Source organism: Patagioenas fasciata, chromosome 3 (genome assembly GCF_037038585.1).
Source record: "Patagioenas fasciata isolate bPatFas1 chromosome 3, bPatFas1.hap1, whole genome shotgun sequence".
Lineage (NCBI taxonomy): Eukaryota > Metazoa > Chordata > Aves > Columbiformes > Columbidae > Patagioenas > Patagioenas fasciata.
The window spans coordinates 121712958-121733039 of record NC_092522.1 but is presented as its reverse complement, the minus strand read 5'-3'; the positions used below and the strand labels follow the sequence as shown (position 1 = coordinate 121733039).

Below are 20082 nucleotides of genomic sequence, written 5' to 3'. Positions count from 1 at the left end.
GTTTTTCTTCACTCGCTACAGATATAGTGCTCTCAGTGAAAATGCATTTATATTTGGACTGAGGCATATCACCCTAATTTTTTAAACTATTTCAGGAGGGATTTAGGCTCTGAAATTCCCTTCTCTACTGCCCTTGTCCTTTTCTATTACTGCAATACACACAAATAAAGGAAAGTATCCTCTATCATACGAATATAATTTGGCTCACAGCAGAGGTTAAATAGGAGAGAAAGCCATATCTCCTGAAAAGTAGGTACTTTGGAGCATGCGGGGCGACTGACTTCAGGAACCCCAGGAAATTTTCATTTAGCTGTGAGAGGCTCCTGTTAAAGTTAGATGGCTGAAGAAAGAGTGAGATGCTGAAAAAATGTGATGTGGATTATTTGTCAGGAATTTAGGAAAAATCCCAGAACTCCTCAGCTCCAGTTTATGTGAGCTTTAGAAAGACTGGATTTGGGTCTAATCAGCTGCAGTTACTTATGGATGTTTACGGTAAGGGTGCACGGATCCCACCCTGACTGTGCACCAGCAGGCTGAGAGCGGCCGTAGATGGCCATAGCCAAGTTCACTGTGCCAACGTCCTGAGACAACTTTGGTGGCTGGTGATCTTATTAGGGATGACAAAGGATGTGTAGGATACAGAACCACTGTCATCTCCTAGTTTTTGTTTTGAGATGACGAACATGACTGGACTTCTTCTGGCACAATGGGACTCCATGGTCTTCCTTGGGCGATGGTTACGCATGGTAAAGTAACTCTTGACAGAAGGACTGAAATGGTTTCATCCATTCTCCTCTCTGCAGGGGGTCAGGAGCTTCAGATTGGAATATCTGAGTTTGCCAGCTACCGAGGGTCAGATATCAAGGTGCAAATTGGGGGCTCGTGGGCACAGATCCAGGCGCAGATGGACTGTGGTGTTAATGTGACTCTTCCAGCCCTGGCTGCGGGATGGCACAACGTTTCTGTCATCATCAACAACATTACTATTGCTTCAAAAAGGTGAGTGAAAGTGTGTACTTTCCCTAAGATAAAAATTTCATTCTTTGTCCTATTTGGTATTTTAGGGTTAATCTGAAAAGAAAGGTAAGAGTTTTCACAAATTCTGTACCTAACGGTGAAATCTGCAGTGTGGTATAAAATTATGAATAATTATGAAGGCATTTATTGATCTGTGGAACCCAAGTCAGCAAACTGCTAATGCTAGTCAATTAACTCCCCTTGGATCAGTAGGAGGCAGGAGAGAAACATTTTAGAAAAAAACAGTTGATTTGATGAAAAATGCATATTCAGGCAATCAAAGGTATTTGCAGATTCAGGTCAAATGCAGATAAAGCCTTCTGTAGGAAAACAGCAGAAGAAAAGAAACACTTTTCATGAGCAAAACAAAAGCTAGTTCGAAAAATAAAAAAAATGCTTTGTTTGGAGAATTTTTAAAAGATGCTATTTCCATCTTTTAAGGTGACACTTCAAGTTCCTGCCTAGATAAGTGTACTATAGATTAAGATGTGGGGGAAAATCGACCTGAAAGTGGGATGCAACAATGCATTCACAAGCAACACAGTTTTGCTCCTCAGCTACGCAGCTCTCATACGTGGTGACTGATAGGAATGATCCTGAAACCATTGTACTGGTGAGAAGGGAGCTGTTTTATTGCTCACAATCCACCCTAAGCTGCTTGTTGCATTAATGAACTTCAGAAGGAGAAAGCCTGTGGTCAATGGAATGGCACGTAGGGATTGAACCCATTGGATATTGGAATCTGTTAGCAGCACCATCACTTCATCCTTGGGCGCGAATAAGTGGAGGGAAATGGGGCATTTCAGAAGACAATTATGATCTCTGTTGGGCTGGATTGCATGTCTGGGTCGATCTGCTTCTCTGATGTCTTTTTAGAACTTGGGAATGTTTTTGAAAGGAGGAGGAGGAAAAATAGATAAAGGTGGGACAGAAACAGAGCTATACACTTATCTGAGTGGACTTCAGGAGGTTGTGTCTGGGTTTCCTCTTGCTGTAGATATCTCCTTAGTCTGGTGGGAGAATGCAAAAAGGGAAGACAGTTGGGATGTCTCTTCATCTTGCGTCTCCTGTCTGTGGGCATGGCTACATTGGGATATGTTTGGCAGAAACCTCATTATTGCTTCTTTTGATGGGCAATTCAGTTGTGCCTCATGAACTGAAGTTGACCTACAGGATGCCACTTGATCAGACAGTATTCATAACTGAATGAGAGGAAATGGTCTCAAGTTATGCCAGAAGAGGTTCAGGTTGGATATTGGGAAAAATTTCTTTATGGAGAGGGTTGTCAAGCACTGGAACAGGCTGCCCAGGGAAGTGGTTGGGTCACCATCCCTAGAGGGGTTTAAAAAACATGTCAATGAGCTTCTTAGGGACATGGTTTAGTGCTAGATTTAGGTTATGGTTGGACTCGGTGACCTTGAAGGTCTCTTCCAACCAAAATGATTCTGTGATTCTGATAGCTGTAGCTCAAATCACATGGAAAAATTTGGCATGTGGGGTGGTCTTGTCATTGTGGTATTGAAAAAAAAAAAAAGGATGTGTCAGGTGGGCATTTGGCCTTCCAACCTTAAAGGAGTTGTAATTTCTTACAGCATGATGCTGCAGTAAGAGAGAAAATAATATTAAAAACCCCAGCCCTCAAAAAAGTCTTTCTATGTTGCTTGTGTTTTGCAGGGTTGAGCCATTAATCCAGTACCTCTCAGAGATCTTCAGCATAGAGCCATGTTGTGGATCTTTTCTGGGTAAACTATGTTGCTACATCTGCAGCCACTTATGGAGGTTAAAGGGATCGAGGGCTTGGTTTTTCTGCAGGAATGGAAAGGGCATCCTATTTCACATCACTTTAAATGAGGGTGTTTTAAATCTGTGGGCCTTTATTATGCAGACATCAACCAGCCGACAGCAGCATCTGGAGACGTGGGATTGTAGTGAGCATCCCTCAATCTGGTTGGCTGGCTCAGTGGTGCGTCTGCTTTGAATTTGATTTCCCAAAGTGTTTGCTCATGTATCCTTGTGTGTTCCCATCGGGAAAACAAAGCGCGCCCACACCTGACTCATCTGTGCTGTTTCTTTCAGCCATTACGCCTCCATCTTTCAAGGTTTTCTGTGTGAAAGTTAGGTGGAAAGCAGGGTACAAATGTGGTTTGAAGCAAACAATAATTTCAAGTTATCTCAAAGGGGACATTAATTTTTAAGTTGAAAGGACAAAAAAAAAATCCCTTTTTTGATGTAAATTTAATCAAAAGTGAAATATTTATTAATCCCATTCCAAGCTTTTAAACATTGGAAATAATTTAAGGGTGTTTCAGAGCAAAACATCATTGAATTTAAAAAAAAGTTTTACTTCAAATCTTAAAAGGCAGATTTGAGGTGGTTGATTTATTTTGTCATTTGTCATTTGTCTGGGGTTGGGGAAGAGTTGAATTCCTGCAGTGAATTTTATATGAGCCCTTGGAAACACTTTTATAGAAAACAGAGAAATTCTTGTGATGCAACCTCAGGTCCTCCACAGATTGCTCTCCCAGGCTCACAACAAACGCAAAGATACAGAAACTCAGAGGTTTGGAGTTTATGTGATTGGTTTGACACTTTGTGAAGTACTCAAGCTGTGGACAGAGCTTGGAGAGCAAAGGCTATCAGTTTTGAAGATTAAGCTATAACACTTCCATTTGACCTGGCTAAGACTGTCTGCTGTGCTCATCAGCTGAATTGTCGTTTGCGATTGTTCACTGACAGTCACTGATTCGTGTCTTGCATATAATGTCCTCCTCCCTTGTTTTGCTTTACTTCTAGGTGGAACACTGCTCACAATCTCTGGGGTGGGTTTCAGCCAAAACCCTGCTCTGGTTTCTGTTTCAATGAACACACAAACCTGTACAGTTACTCACTTGGCAGAAGAGACAATTTGGTGTCTGACTCCACCAGCTGCTAATTTGTCTAATGAAGATTCACAAGACATCTCTGTCAGAGTAAATGTAGTCATCAACAGCAGTTCACTTCAATATACTCTTTCTTCAAAAAAACCCACCACCTTTAAGTACCAAAGAGCTTTGACTCCTTTGATTACCATTGTTGAAATGGAAATCACAGATCACAACCTGCTTTTGAGCATCCAGGGGATAAACATCACGAGATCTGTGGCTAAGCTTGGACACAGTGAATGTGAACTTGAGTTTCAACGTGGCAACAAGTCTGCAGTGTTTTATCAGTGTTCTTTGCCACTGAGCAGCCTGGAGCCCGGGACTTTCCCCATCCAGGTCATCCAGAGGCAGCTAGGATATGCCCGTGTGACAACTCAGCTGAAAGCCCTTACAATAACTCCACAGATAACTTCCATATTCCCACTGGAAGGATCAGTCTGTGGTGGGATGTTACTCACCATATCTGGTATTGCTTTAAAATCCAGGAGGAATTCGGTACACGTCACCCTGGAGGGTAATTATTCCTGTGAAATCCAGAACTCTAGTAACGATACCATTAGTTGTGTTGTCCTTCCAGGAGCCCATCCTTTGCATTACCAGCAGCTGGCTGAGGCATCTTGGACTCTCAATGTCACAGTGAATGTCAATGGGATCAGCAGCGTCTGCCTTGGAGACTGTACACTCCACCTTCATGAACAGTGGACCCCCCTTGTAGATGTGGTGACCTGGGAGACCAATGGAACATTCACCTATGTGACAATCAAAGGAGAGAGGTTAGCATGGCCAAGTGACAGCCCCGTGGTACGTGTGGATAACCAGCCTGTCTGCAAGGTAACTTTCTGGAATGAGACCAGCATCAAGTGCCAGGCAGAATGCATCGCCCCAGGGAAGCACAACATTTCCATATCCAACAGGAAAAGTGGGCAAGCTTGCTTCAGAAAGGCATCCAGCGTTCTCACCATCTTGCCCCAGGTGTACCAGTTTTACCCACAAAACTTCAGTACCAATGGTGGAGGCCTCCTCACCTTAGCAGGCTCAGCACTGAAAGGAAAGAGAATGACTTCTGTTCTCATCAATCACCACCCTTGCCTCGTTCTCAGTGTCACCTGTGTAGCTATCCAGTGCACGGTGCCACCAGGTAATGGGACTAAAGCTTTGAGTCTAAAAGTAGATGGCATATCCTCTTACCTTGGAAGAATAAGTTACAACAATGATTTTACCCCAGTTTTCCTTTCGCTTGCTACAACTGGTCTCCTTTTAACAGTGACTGTGTCACGGGTCACCAAGATGGACACCATCCATGTGTTTGTTGGAGACATTTCTTGTAGTGGTGTCACCATCACTGGCTCTACTTTGCAGTGCTCAGCTCCTCTGCTCCCTGTTGGCGAGTACCGTGTGTTGGGCCTCGATGTCCCCAGGGGCTGGGCTTCCTCCAACCTGACATTCACCTCTCATCTGATGGTGACAGCTGTGCATCGCAACTGGGGTAAGTCACAAAGACTTACTGCAGCTCTGTGGGTGGTACTGTGGGGCACTGTGGTCACCGGGGGTATTTTTTGCATGATAGCAAAAATTATGAATTCAAAAAAATACCCTTGTTGGCAAGGCTCTGTCTTAAATCCCATTTTCTGTCCTTTTCCAAGGTGGCTTGAATGGAGGAACAGTTTATCTGCATGGAACTGGGTTTTCCCCAGGGAGGACTTTGGTCACAGTCTGTGGCACCCCCTGTAAAATGCTGGACAACGTGACGACGACTGAACTGAGCTGCCTTGCCCCACGCTTACATGGTCAGCTAAGACACAAACCCTGCCATTGCGTTAAAAATATCACATAAAACATAGCTTGACCCAAAAGTGGGGGTTCCCAGTGTATCTCATGCCAGGGGGAACAGAGTGCAGCAGCAAACCTGGAGAAAGAAGAGGAACTAACACAGTATTGACCTCTAGTTCTGAGCTCCGTACAATGACAAGTGCTGCCAGGGGGAGGTTTTGAGTCAATGGCCATGGCCTTTGGAATAGATCCACCATGTGCCTGTGGTCAGAGTTGCTATACATGCTTTTTGTGTCTTTATGAGATGTTCACAGCAACAGTAGTTCCTTGTGGCAGCTATTCCTTGGAAAAACTGTCTAACGGAAAATGTGCATGAGGGCTGTAGGGTTGGGAACCCAAGCTCCTATTGACCATTGTGACTGGTCTAGTGAGCTGATGTCTTATTTTCTGTGGCCCCATACATTTTGTGGTTTTGCTGCATGGTGGGACTGTTTTAGTTTAGTAGGGGGTGGGAGGAAGAAGGTGAATGACTGAGAGAGTGAACAAATGATGTCCTATGGTCAGTTCATACCTTTGGGAAGGTGGAGATGGATTTTAATTTCTTGAGAGGAAGAGAGGATCATCCCACAGCCAGAGCATCCTCCTTAAATGGAGAGAGGCAGCACAACAGGGAACAATGCCAGGATCTCCAGCTGTCTCAGAGAGAAATAACCCTGTCTCAGTTTTGGAGGAAACTCTTCAAAATGCACATTTGCTGGGACAAGATTTATGTCCTTCCTCTCCGACAGGTAACACAACACACAGGCTTCTAAGATCTGGAAAAGGCAACACTTAAGACTTCTAAATCTCACTCTGAGACATAATGCCATTCCCTAAACGCTAAGCATGGAGCACCTTCCCTGGTGCTGTGATGTTGCAACTCTTGGTGCCATTACACTTCAGCTCTTTCATAGCTGTGATGCTGGGATAACATCCTGAGATCTACAGAAATATTTGCCATTCTCTGGCCATCCAAAGGTGGTGACCCATTTTCCATGGCCTCTTCTGCTTTGTGGACCTGGAAGAAAGGTGACAGTGAATTGCTAGGGCTTTGCTCCAAGGTGTATGGAATCTCTATCCTCCAAAAGAGTCAGAAGTTCACTAGATTAGTTGCTGAGAAACTGGTCCAATGAGAAATTTAAAATTCCTTCGAGGAAGGGTTTGGATGAGAGGCATCCAGGGGTCCCCTCTAGCATCTGTTATTCTGAAATTCTAAATTTATTCTTTTCATTTTGAATGGTTCCTTTCCATATCCATGAGGAATGTTAAAATGGACAGGATGTGGAAAGAAAAGGGCTTTAAATCCCAGCTCCAAGCATTCAAAAGGAGACACCAAGGGGTTGTTAGGACTCAGTTTTCTTTGTTTTAGACAGGATCCAGGTACAGTCCACAAAACTGCTTTTTACTATTTCTCTAACAAGAAAAAGACATGGTGCTGGAGTCCTCAAAAAATAGAGTATAAACCAAGGAAACCCTGTTATTGCAGGAAGAATTGTGGAATAAAATGTAATCAAATTGATCCAAACTGTGAAAATGTTAATAATTGAGTTCAAAATTCACTGAGTGGTAGGTGGCTGAGGGAGTCTGGGCAAAACCATCTTACAGTCAGGATCACAATGCTTAATACTAACGCTAGATGTCAGTAAGTGAATGCTGGTTGCTGTCTGCTTGTTGGTTGTGTTTCTGGAGAGAAGATGCAAAGGATGCATTGTGTCCAAGGCACTATTGCTTTTGTGCCAGTTACAAGACATTCCCTCTCTCCCCTGCTGTGGATTTTGCAGCATGCAGCCTCACAAATCTCACTGGTCAAGTTGCAAAAATGTTTCTCTGTCAATTAAGTATTTAAAAGAAAATATATTTTCTTTTTCCATTAAAAAATAATAATAAAAAAATACTTCCAGGCTGCTTAAATGTGTCTGCCAGGCTATTTCTACTCTCTGAGACAAATGTGTTCAGCCTGTGGACACCTACGTGCAACATTGGTCAATCTGCATGTAAGGCAAGATACTTTCCAGATGGCTTTCTCCTAATATTTCGGGGATTGTGCACCCCCACCACTTAGGGCATGAGTGGTTTTATTAAGTGCAGTTAATCCAGCCTCGCCTCGTGGTTTAGATGCTGCTGTTTGCCCAGGGGAGTTTGTCGCTTGGCACATCCAGTGCACAGGCATTTCTTTCATAGTCTTTCCACATGGGAGAGGTGGTGAAGTGGATGCAGGACCATGAGCCGTGAAGGAGAAGGTAGGGCCAGGTCTGTGGTGCCCCAGGGCCCTTTTGGTGCAGAGGTTGTTGTGGTTGGGTTGGACACTTGTCTGACATTTCACAGCATTGCTCACGGATGGGATGATGAGATGTGAAGAGTTCAAGCTGCGTTTCTTCTGTTACAGCGGGCTGTGAAGCAGAAACACCTCCCCTTGGCATTGGGGGAAGTCAGGGTTTCAGCACTAGGTCATGTTGTGTCTGGTCTGCTTAAGATTAGAGATGTTCACGTGGGAATCCCCAACCGGTCCATCTAGCTTGTGATCTAATCCGTAGGGCAAGGTTCTGCAGGTCGGCAATGTGACTTCCTTCCCATTTAACAGGAGGTTTTGTAAGACACAAGAAGCTACTGGTCTCAGCAGGATCCAACCATAAACCTTGCCCTGTGGGGTCATCTTTAGGAGCAGGCGTTGAGTGGGGCTGCAATAAGGTTTTGGTTTGATTATTGATAAGAGCTGGGCACTCTAAGTGCTGAGACACGCACAATACAGAGCACAAGGAATAGAAATGCAAGCCCAGATACTTTTATGAAGACTGTTGTTGCTTACAAGCTGCAGAAAAATCAGTACAGAGGTTAAATCTGATTTTCACACTAAAATACATAAAAAAAAAATCAACAAAATTATTAAAATTAACGAAAGTGAACTCCCTTCAAGGAAAAACACAACAAAAAAACCACTCAAACCAACCCACAAGTCTTTAAAGGTCTGGCAAAGGGGTAACTGGTTTGATCCCAAGAGCTTTCCCCTTCTCTTCTTCTTGCCTTGTTACTTGTGTCGCAGTGTGATGTGATGAGTGTAAATACAGTTGTGGATTCTGTTCAGCTCAGATTAAATTTACAGAACACATGATTAACCTCTGTGGGATTGAATTGTGCTCTTAAGAAAGATGGGAAAACTGACAAGAAGCTTAAGGCAGGTGAGAAAATAACTGAATATTCCTATTAGGTGATAGAATTAGTGCCATATATAAATTTTGCAGTAAATCAGTACCTGAGATCATATGTTTGACATTGGGGTGAGGGTAAAGAAGGCACCTTTAAAAGGAGGTGAACTGGTAAGATCCATCAGAGAAAAAGCTGGGTTTCCTCGTTGCACCAGAGGTCTTGGAATAAAGGTCTGGCTTTAGGATTTTGATCTAACAGCACTTGGGATCTTTGTTAGCAAGTCCTGGACTTACTGTTAGCCAGATTACATTGGTAAAAGTGGGTGTTCAGAGAAGAAGATTTAGATTTGAGGCTAGAAATAAATGGAGGCTGGTTTAAAAGAGGTATGACTTAGTGGGGCTCTTTGTATGGGGCAAGAAAAGAGGGGAATGAGCTTTGGTTGCTGCAATGTGGAAGTACCAAGGTGGTGCACTGAGCTGGGACCAAGGGGGACTGTAGCCAGGAAAACTGGGTGATTTGCATGAATAAATGCAGAAAATATTAAGAAGATGTGTTGTGGCAACTGAAACCTGAGTAGAAGTGAGAGCCTTTGGTGTTTGTTATGGACATCAACTCAAAGGATCCAAATGGTCCCTTCTGTCCTTCAAATCCCGAAATGAAATTAAGAAAGAGGGGCAAAAAAAAAAAAGCAGCATATTGATTACACAGCAGGAATATTCTGACAGTGAGATCTATCAGACTGTGGAATAGATGCTGGCAAAGCCACCTCTTGGGACTTCTGAAACCCGACTGTGTGAAATGAATGTCTCCTAGGGAACAATTCTTCATAGGCAGAGGTTGGACTTGATGACCTTAACAGGTCTTTTTTTTCATCTCCTCCTCATATTTTTTTTTTTTTTTAATTTAACCTTTGTCTTCTCTGCTAAGCACATGTCAATGTTATGCTCTGCTTTCCATTTTGTGAGCGGTGAATAACCGGGGATGTGCAGTTTGGCACCAGGACTTCTCGGGCAGATGTTCAATCAGTCTGCAGCTGCCCTTGGAACTCCTGGAGGTTTCAGCCTCATCACATGTCCAGCAGTTGTTATTAAATAGTGGCGCAGAACAAAGCTCTTGTTCTGAGCATCCCAGGGTCCTGGCTTAAGCCAAAGTATCCCTCAAAGACAGGGTTGGGGGCAGTCAGTCCCTAACCCATCACCAACATGCAGAGATTTGGCTGCCGTTGTGTCTGATCTCAGAAAAGAAGCCATAATAGGATGCACGCATTCATCTCAGTGATGGGATTGTGATACGTGTGATTAGCAGATTTTATCTTTATAGGGAACATAAAGAAGCTTCATTTTGGGGTTTGAACGCTAAGCAATTAATCAGGGAGAAATATTGGGTCCCAGAATAGACTGTTATTCTAGGGTATACAAAGTGTGTTACAATCTTGAGTTGATTTGTATTTTTTACTTCTTTTTCTTACTGTTGTGACAGGAGATAATGGCACCAATAATACCAAGGGATATTTGTGTTTAATGGTCAGAGACATGAAAGTCCCAGACTTCCTCTCAAGTAAGAAAAGTATTAAATCCTCTGGGAGCAGAAGCATAGGAGGACCTTATAGATCTTGAAGGAAGAACGAAGAAATGGTCTTCTCATTGAAGAGCAGTATCTCCATCAGATGGACAGGAGCTGTAGAGTGTGGAGAAGAGGTCCCTCTCTCTCCTTCCACTTCAGAGACAGAAAGCAGAAAGCAGTCCTAGGTTTGATTCTGAGGTGTATAAGGGTTTTCTTGGCTTTTGCTTCTGCTAATGTGTTTGTAGCCATGTTCTTTAGCTTAGATTTTATAAACTAATACATTAATTTGCCTGGTTTGATTTAAAATTTATTCCAGCAGTTTGCAGGATGCAAGGCCTCCAGTTCCTACGGGTATGTTAAGGCTGAGGTAAAGGCACTGGAACACGTTAGAAATGCCCAATTGCCACATAACAATTCCAGAGTATCCAAAAGGTGACAGGTTATTCTGCTGAGCTTTAAGGACTGTGCAGAAGGTGTCTTCTGGTAACCTACATGAGCCAGGCAAGATCTTTGACAGCAGCAAGGTATCAAGGAAAATATCCACATGCTGAGATTCTGTAGGTCACTTCTAACATTCATCCTAATATAGGGTTCAGCTGTTTTTCCACCTAGGAAAACTCTGCCACGTTCTTTTCAAGACCATGAAAGTAAACCACAAAAGAAAAAAACTCTTTTGATTAGCTCAGCAACCTGCTGTTTTTTCTCAAACTGTGGAATGTGAATTTAATCTTCCTTTGACCACCCACCTCTGGAACAGGCTTCCTAGAGAAGTGGCTGATGCCCCAAGCCTGTCAGTATTTAAGAGGAATTTGGAAAACACCCTTAATAACATACTTAAACTTTTGGTCAGTCCTGAATTGGTCAGGCACTTGGACTAGATGATCATGATAGGTCTTTTCCAACTGAAGAAATTCTCCTCTCGCCCTCTCCTCTCGCCCTCTCCTCTCGCCCTCTCCTCTCGCCCTCTCCTCTCGCCCTCTCCTCTCGCCCTCTCCTCTCGCCCTCTCCTCTCGCCCTCTCCTCTCGCCCTCTCCTCTCGCCCTCTCCTCTCCTGCTCCGCTCCTCTTTCTTCTTCTTTCCTTTGCCGTTCCCTTCCCTGTCCCCTCTCGTGTCTTTCTCCTCATTATTCATCTAAGGCAGCTGTACATTCTCCATTACCACATCTGAGCTTCTCATAACCTTTCGTGTCACCAGTAGAATAGAATATTAAAGCAAAAGGAGCAGTTACAAAAACGGAACAATTTCTTCTGTCTACAGGAAAGTTGTGGGTTTGTGGAGGAAGAAAGGGCAGTGCCATAGCTGCTTGGATATCCATCTTTGCTAGTTTTGAGAAGTTTTCAGCCTCTCACTGGCTGAAAATACATGCCATCTTGTTTGGAGAAATTCTGGTAATTAATTGGTTCTGCTGCAGGTTGTTGCAAAGACAAGCTCTTTGTAATATTTAGTCTGCTTGGATGGTATTCATTTTGCAAAACACAGACATTTAGTACCACTTCAAATACCCTTCAAAAGGCAGCCTGGATTCCCAGAAGACGTAAGTCTTGTGGGAACTATAGGACAACTCCAGTGGCTCTAGACATAATTCCTGGACAATAAAAGGAAAATATACGCATGGTTCTATCATTCCTTTAGGCTTCTCTATAACCTCTCTCATATTTATGTGTAGGTCTCTGAAGCAGGGATTGTGTTTGGCTGTGTTTGAATGGATACCAAACAAAAGAATTGTCCCTGAATTTGGCACAGGAAAGAAATTAAGCGTATTGCAAAATGTGTGAAGTAACAATTTGAGTAACTTTTTAATTACTCTAAATCCAGAGAAGAAAAATACAGAAAAATTGTGAGCTCTCTCTCTGAAGTTCAGAAATAATGAATTTGCTAGGTTTTAATATTAAAAAAAAAAAAACCAACAAACCTTAAACATTGAACTGCTATAAAATTTTCAAAAAATACCCCATGTAAAATAATATCTTTTAGCAACAAGCGCTAAAAGTTTTAATATATGAAATATAGCATTTTCATGTTTTTACCATTTCAAAAACCATTTTCAGAATTGCTTAGGAGCTAAGACATTCATTGACAATGACACTCTTCCAGCAAACAAGATATGTTTTGAACAAACAGGAATCTAAAAAAGCAAAGAAAAAAAACTCCTTTCTTGACAAATTCCCATCAATTTCTCTTCCGATATTTGAAGAACATTCTTGGATACTACAGAGTGTAATACTGTCCATAGACTTTTTCAAGAGTTCATTACAACTGTTGGATTAATTCAGGATTAACAAAACTTCTCCAAAAGTCTTTACATGCTTAGGGTTTTGGGAGAAACAGTTTTGATCTCTGGCATGGTTTAATGTTTAAAGGATTCCTCTTTTTTTTAAAAAAAAAGAAAAAGTCAAAACCAAACACTTCAACTGGTGTGAATTTTAGTGACAGTTCACAATTAAATTTCTTTGCATTCTCTGAGTTTAGAATAAGAAAACATAATTTTTGTTCTCATCAGTAGTTCCTTAAACAAACCTCAAAGCAAAACAGCAGATTCAATTACACTTCCTACTACATCCACAGAGTCAAACTCGGACCAAGTCTCCAGTCACGCTCAGGTACAAAGTAAGGAGATCCCAGTTCATACAAGTTTCCCAGAAGCCCTCCAAGCTGTGGAAATATTTCAATGAATCTGTTTCTGGATTTCAAAACTGTGATAGACCTTAAGTGATCACAACTCCCTGGTAAGAGATTTGTTCCTTAGATGTGATCTGTTAACACTGATCCATCTTCCCCAGAAAAAATGTCCATGCTCTTAGTTAACTACTTATGTCACCTCCTCCTGGACAGGGTCATTTGATCCCAAAGACCATCCTGGTGCTCAGCACACAAAGGAGGTTACATGCTTGTTCACACAAAGCAAAAGGGGCTGAAGAGTTGTGTGGAGACCTACTCATCCTCTAAAAGTATGCGCCTTGATGGACAAACACATCGGGAATCTGCAATGACAACTGTCAGTTGCTAAAATCTGTTTAATGTCAGTGATGGGTTGGCTGCATTGGGTTATGTTTTTCTCCCCTCTTGTCTTTGCAGAATCTTTGGCCATTCTCTGTGGTCTAACACATTCTTCTGTTGATTGCCAAGAACACAGAGCCACCTTCATTGAATGCGATGTCCAAGTCATGGTGGGTTCCTATCGCCAGAGAGGATCTGTGTCTTACCTGTATGTCTGTGAGGACAGCCCACCTCATTGGGGCATCAACCCACCCCGGAGGCATTTTTCTGGACTCTTTGCCAGGTTAGTTCTGCATCTCTCCAACAGCCAAGTGAGCCCATCCATGAGCGACATCCTCCAGAAGATATTCTACCTTTTGCAGAATTGGTCCCTGCCAGATGATAGACTGAAGGAACAAATTTCTATTTCTTAGGTCAATGCCAACAGAGCAATTCAACCTTGAGACCACTAGAGAGCTCCGCTGGGTTGTGAAATTCATTCCTTGTGTCTATCAAAGCATCTTTAGTCCCCCCTCCTTCCCTCCCATCTTTTTAGAGTGTTTGAGAGACATCAGAAAATCCATCTTGTAAACAGCCTGCTTTGTTCCTTCTTTGGTTTTAATATTTATCTTCTGATCCAAAGCAACATCTGGTGGATGCCAATGGGGAAAAAGATTAGGCATTATAAAAAACAGAAGTTGTCTTTTTTTTTTTTCCCCTTCTTCTCTCCAAGCAGTTTCATGAGCAAAATGTCACAGAGAAAATCCAGCAGGCTGTGCAATATTTCCTCAGCAAGGGTGCTCAGGCACTTACTCGAGGCTCAACCTTTACAAGTCCAAGGCCAAATTGCCCAGCAATATAAATTGGTGCCATTGCCTTTAATGGAATAGTGGGGATTTATACCTGCAGAGCATTTACTCCTAGGAGTAAGAGGGATGTCTGAATTAATGAATAAACAGATGAACAAAACTTTCTGAAAGATGTTAAACAAATAAAGAATTAGAATACCACTGTGATACATTGCACATGATTTGCTGTACATTGTAAATCCATTCGTGGTTTGTACATGATCCTACAGTCCAGGTATTTTAGCGGAGCTGCAGAGATTTGGTCCTCGTCCTTGTCTGTTCCTTATGTCACAGCTGGTGTTGTGAGTCACCAAAGGGAGTTCCAGATGTCTTGTGTATTTACTGAACAAAGACAGCAAGATAAGAGTTACACTTTTTTTTTTTTTTTGTTTAATTTATTTTTTTAAAAAAAGAAACAAAACAAAACCAAAATGTTACAGCATCTCCCTGTCAATCTGTCATTTCCTCCCCACCAGGTTTTGAGCTCTGGTCAATTTGAGCTGCATTTCATAAGGAACAGACATCTTCAGAATTACGAAATTCTTTTCAGTTTTGAGAAGATCTGTATCGGACAGAAAGAAATTAGTTTCGTGTTGGGGAAGAGGAAGGCAGAATTCTGTGTTGTTTGCCAGCAACTGGCATGTCCAAAGTCACATTGTGTATTGGTAATGTCCTATAACACCCTAGGAGATGAAGAGGACCATTTTGTTGAGAGAGATTTGGGATGGGGAGGGGGAATAATCCTGAAATTAAACTAACTTTACCAGTTCTATTACTCCTTGTTTCAAAACAAGAAAATCCAAAAGCCTCGTCTTGTCTAGCTGAGCTTTACTTTCCTTTTACTCACATCAGTGTAGCCCCAAACCAAGTAACCTACAAACTTGAAAGGAACAGGGTACCCCAATACCATTTGTTTGGTTTTGTTTTTGTTTTTTCTTTCCTGTTCCCTGGGTATCAAAATTGTGCTCAGCTATTGACTGATAAAAATGCATCTGCAATACTTTTTTTTCTCTTCTGGCTCATTTTCTTGGTTTGTGCAGCTATAATTCTGCTGCTGTAGCTGCTCCAGACTGGTCTCAGCAGGGTGAGCAGAGAGGGAGGTGGATGGAAAAGTTGTGCAGTCAATTTGCTGACTGCTTCCTTATTATTTTCACTGTGTTTTTGTCCAATTTAACTTTGATTGCCCTAGAGACAGAGTTTATTATCCCTTCAGGTTATCCCATCAGGGAGAGATTTCTGAATCAAATCAACCAACTTTTTCTTACCTGCTATTTTCCCATTCTTCCAACTTCTTCAAGCTCTTCGTTACTGTCATTAACTTTTCTCCCTATTGTGCTCATGCTTGTCTTGTATTTAGAAATTAAAACTTGGGCTGCTGAGGAATTTTCCAGAGTATTGATGTTCTTTTTTTCTGGTGAATCTATTTCCAAACGGGGCCTTTCTGAAAAGGAGTTAACGGCAAAGAAGATTGATTTAAGATGAGTTTCCTGATCTGAAAAATCCAGGGAGAAGCAGAGGAAGAAAGAATTTAAAGTCATCCAAATTACCTATTTCAGAGATTTTTGAAAATATTTTTTTTCAAATTTCAGTTCTGAAAAATATTTAGTTACAAAATATCAATGGAATTTGTAGCAAAGTGTTATAAATTTAAAATGCTCAAACTAGAAAAGAGCTATTTTGGGAATTCTTGAAATAATGCACATTGATTGCTGTAGTTAACAATAGTTACTAACAATAATAAAAAGATATGGATTTGAATTCTGTACAAATGTTCGAGACTTAAGACACTCATCCCCACATGGGGATAAAACTACCAGAAATCATTCCTGGCTTCGCTGTACATTAAATCTCTCCTTTTATTTCTTAGTAGTTTTACAGTATTTTGAATAAACCTTCTCCTAAGATAATCTCTACTATAGTCTATACTTTCTGAACACATAATGGCAAATGTATATTCCTTAGAAGAAGTGCAAGTCTTGCCATCAGCAACACTGGTGTCCAGATACACTCCTGAATTCCCTTTCACCCCTTCTTTTCTGGCATTTCCTTTAAACACTGCAATTTGTTGACAGTTTTCCAGCATCCAAGTTTTGGGATGCACCTGCTAGAGGACAGGGAAGAATTTCCTCTCTGCCCACAAGCAAAACTTGGTGACTTTTTGTACAATTCTGTTCACAAACACTCAGAGGTCCTTGTATTGTCTTAAATGCCTGGCAAATTGGGCCCGTGCCCTTCACCTGGCCAAGAATTACTCCCTTCTGCCTTTCTAACAGTTGGTTATTTTAAAGATGCAGCTTTTTCTTGTAGCGTTAAAAAGAAGTACTATGCAGTCTTGAGAGATTGCCCCGTCCATTCAATTATTGTACAGGACAAGAGCAGTTCTCAAAGCGTTGCTATCAAAAGCAAGAGTAGTTCCCTACGGCTGGCTTTTGATTATTGATACAGCAGAGGGAAAGGTTCATTTAAATATAGAAATAAAAATTCACTGTTTAAAAGGTTCAGTGACTTGCGGAAGGCTTTTTCTTTCTTTCTTTTTTTTTGTCATTGCTAATGTGGCTGCTTCCTTTAACACTTTAATCCTGAAAAAGGGCAACAAAACAAATATCCCCTGGATCAGAGCAGCTCTTTGTACATTGAGCTGCCACATGGTTTGAAAACTTCAGGTTCATCAAATCGTCCTGATCACCAAGCTCTTGAGAAAGCTCTGAGTATTGCATTTCCTTTTGGGTTGATTTTGGTAGAATTTTTGCTCCCAAGTTTGGCACTGTAGAAAATCCTGTTAGATGGGGCTATCAGGAACCTGAAGACCTCTGAAAATTCTACTCCTACCCATCTGATCTTCTGTTTTGTGCTCCCTGTGCTTTCTTAGTTATTCAGAAAAGTATGATTTCTGAGATGTATTGCTGTTGCTATAAATTATCTCCTTTCTGCTCCCCTTCCTGAAGTTGTAGGTGTGTATTTGATGGTTGGATGGGGTGGGAAGAGGAGGAAGAAGGATAAATGGCTGGGGAAGGCATGAGAAGTGACATTGGACCCCCTTGACCTGTAGAAGTAAATTGAGAAGTTTTCCCTTCATTTTGAGGAATATTGGATCCTATAGCACCCCACAACGAAATGTTACCAAACTCAGCAGCTGTCAACAGGAAGACCAAGGAAAAAAATGTCTTCCCCATCACCTTTTCTATCACTTCTTCCCCCTGTAAAAGGGGAGGCTTTAGAGCAAATGTCTGTTAGTATAACTCTCACATATATCGAATCTGCTTAGTCTGGGCTGTTAAGTAAGTTTAATTAATTTACTAAGTTAATGTTCCAATGCTAGCAACAAAGCGTCATTGCAATCAGCTGGGTAGCAGGAATTGGAACCCCTAAATGAGCTCATTTTTTCACAGTTGGAATTAGGGACCAGTTAGCCAGTTGTGTGTGTTTTTTTCCAATTTCTCCAGTTGCCCTAGGGGAGTTGCAAGTTATTCATTCCCTATTGCTAAGTGTGAGTAAGGTGGGGAGGGGGGACACACAAACAAACCTTACTCCATGTAGGAGTCCATCTTTGATCCTAGCACTGCTGATTCCCTGTTGTCTGCACTTATCTTCCTGCCTTGGTCCTCGAATGGCATTTGTTACTATTTGCAATAGTTTGGGGAAGCAGAAAAGCATCACTGAGAGATATTTACTGCATGTATTTTCATCCTGAGTGTGTGCAGATAAAGGGGGGAAAAAAAACCCAAATAAACAATAAAAGAATGGAAACAAAATTACAGAAATTTGCAAAGTTTGACAAATGGTGGCCAGGAGTTGCCACAAGCTAATGGCTTGCAATGATTAATAAGAGTAAAAATAATTGCATTTCATTAAGATTGATGACACCCCATTTAACCTCCCTTCTCGTTTCAGCCCTAAAGTGGAAAGAGATGAAGTTCTCATCTATAATAGCTCCTGTAACATTACCATGGAAACTGAGGCAGAGATGGAGTGTGAGGGAGCTAATCAGCCAATTACCGCCAAGATTACTGAGATATGGAAAAACTGGGGCCAGAACACTCAGGTATAATCAAATCTTTTTTACAGACTGATTCAAACAGCTTAAAATTAAATTTGTAATATTGTGTACATTTAAAGGGGACAAAAAAAAAAACCAACAAAACAATTTAGGCTGAACAGCAGCAATATATAATATTAAATGCTTTCCAAGTTTGAATAGCAGTTCTAATGCAGTGCAGCTGAATTAATGGTTAACTATGGTTAATCTTGTATTTCATGAGACGTAAATGAGCTTTACCTTATTTTGTGGGCAATGTATAGCTTTTTTAACACTCTCTTTTTTAATATAAATTCAGAGTCTGCTCTAGAAGTGTTATTTTCTGTTACTTGAGCAGAAACCTTAGCTATGAAGTAGAGTTTCAGCTCTCTGGCAGGGACTTAGCATTCAGCATTTGTAGTTTTTTTTGCTTTATGTGTTTTTGTTTGTTTGTTTGTTTATTTTTGTTTTGTTTTTTCTCTCCTCTTCAGTATCTGTATTAAAATAGGAGAGCCTTTCAGTGCCATATGTGGGTATAGCAAGAAGACATGCACAGATTTAATTACGAAAAACTATGACTCAGAACCAACATCATCGTAAGGCTCTATATCTAAAAATGTTCATTGCAAACCTTAAACATCCTTTTAGAGCCCTTGTGGTGTTGCAGAGTTTTTGGGGTGTTGAGCTGAATACTGGGTTGTGCCACCTGTGAGAAGAAATTCAGAGGGGCTGCATGTTTGGTGAATGCCAAATACCCCTTTGTCACCTTCGTTTCCTAAATAAGCGGTTCCTGAGAAGTGGTGGAGACCTACCACATACAGGGAAGAGTTACACGTTCAATGTGATAAAAAACATATGCTGTTTTTTATTTAGTAAATCAAATTATCATTCTTAGTATAGTTGAAACTTAGGTTGTTCAGCATTGGTGTTAAAGCTACTGTGGTAATTTTAAATTGCCATCTGCATTGTCATTTCCTTTACTCCACCACCCCACTCCAGAAGTAGTTGTAGAGTCCTGGTAGAGTAATTTTGTTGTGTTTCTAGCATCAGATTCTACACCTTTTAATAAAAGTCTCTGAATATTTACCCTGCACTTCTACTTTATGTGTGTGCTGCTATTGCAGCTGAATATCCCAAAATACAGTTGATTTTCTTCATTCTGTTACTGGTGTCCTTGGCCTGTGAAGGAATGCCACATGTAGGCTTTTATCTATCAGTGTCCATTTGCTAGTCAGCCTTGCTAGTTACACTGTGAGAAATGTGCCCAGCTAATGAAAAAACAAAGCTAAAAACAGTTTATAGTTGGCAAGTGCAGGAGGCCAGCAAAGGGAAGTGCTCGATGTGTAGCAGATCAAATGATAACTACTCCTTTAATTGATATTTTCCTTCCTGAATGTGATGAGGGCATCTCTCCCACCCTAAAGCCCAAGCTGCAGCTTAGAGGAGCTATTACCTGGTGTTGGCCACGATCTGAGCAGCTTGGCCATGTCACAGGTCCTGTAGTCTCAGTAATGAGATGATGACAGGTTGTCTTTTGACTCATGTGGGAGAAAGAATAGGAAGAAATACTGAGGTTTATGTCTGTTATGTTTTTTTTCTGCTCAGAGTGGGGAAAATACAGGAAGTCTTAAGTGTCCTGAATGAACGAATTCCTTCAGGGAGATCAGGATGAAACCAGCAGTGTTTTTAGATCTGGGATTTGCTGCTGCTTAATGAACCCAGTGGGCATTCAGAAGTATTTTATCCCTCTTCCCAAAACTGACCTGGGTGAGCAGAGGTGGATGGGTGG

At 41.5% G+C, this 20082-nt stretch overlaps 1 protein-coding gene across 1 annotated transcript in view; it reads left to right on the top strand.

Moving 5' to 3' along the window:
- PKHD1 (PKHD1 ciliary IPT domain containing fibrocystin/polyductin) overlaps positions 1 to 20082 on the top strand; it is a 271783-nt gene that overhangs the window by 43438 nt on the left and 208263 nt on the right. Inside the window, exons 30-35 of the mRNA XM_065834370.2 lie at positions 804 to 999; positions 2692 to 2759; positions 3811 to 5424; positions 5582 to 5725; positions 13530 to 13734; positions 18170 to 18320. Coding sequence (XP_065690442.2) covers positions 804 to 999; positions 2692 to 2759; positions 3811 to 5424; positions 5582 to 5725; positions 13530 to 13734; positions 18170 to 18320 — 2378 coding nt within the window. The remainder of the gene's footprint in view (positions 1 to 803; positions 1000 to 2691; positions 2760 to 3810; positions 5425 to 5581; positions 5726 to 13529; positions 13735 to 18169; positions 18321 to 20082) is intronic.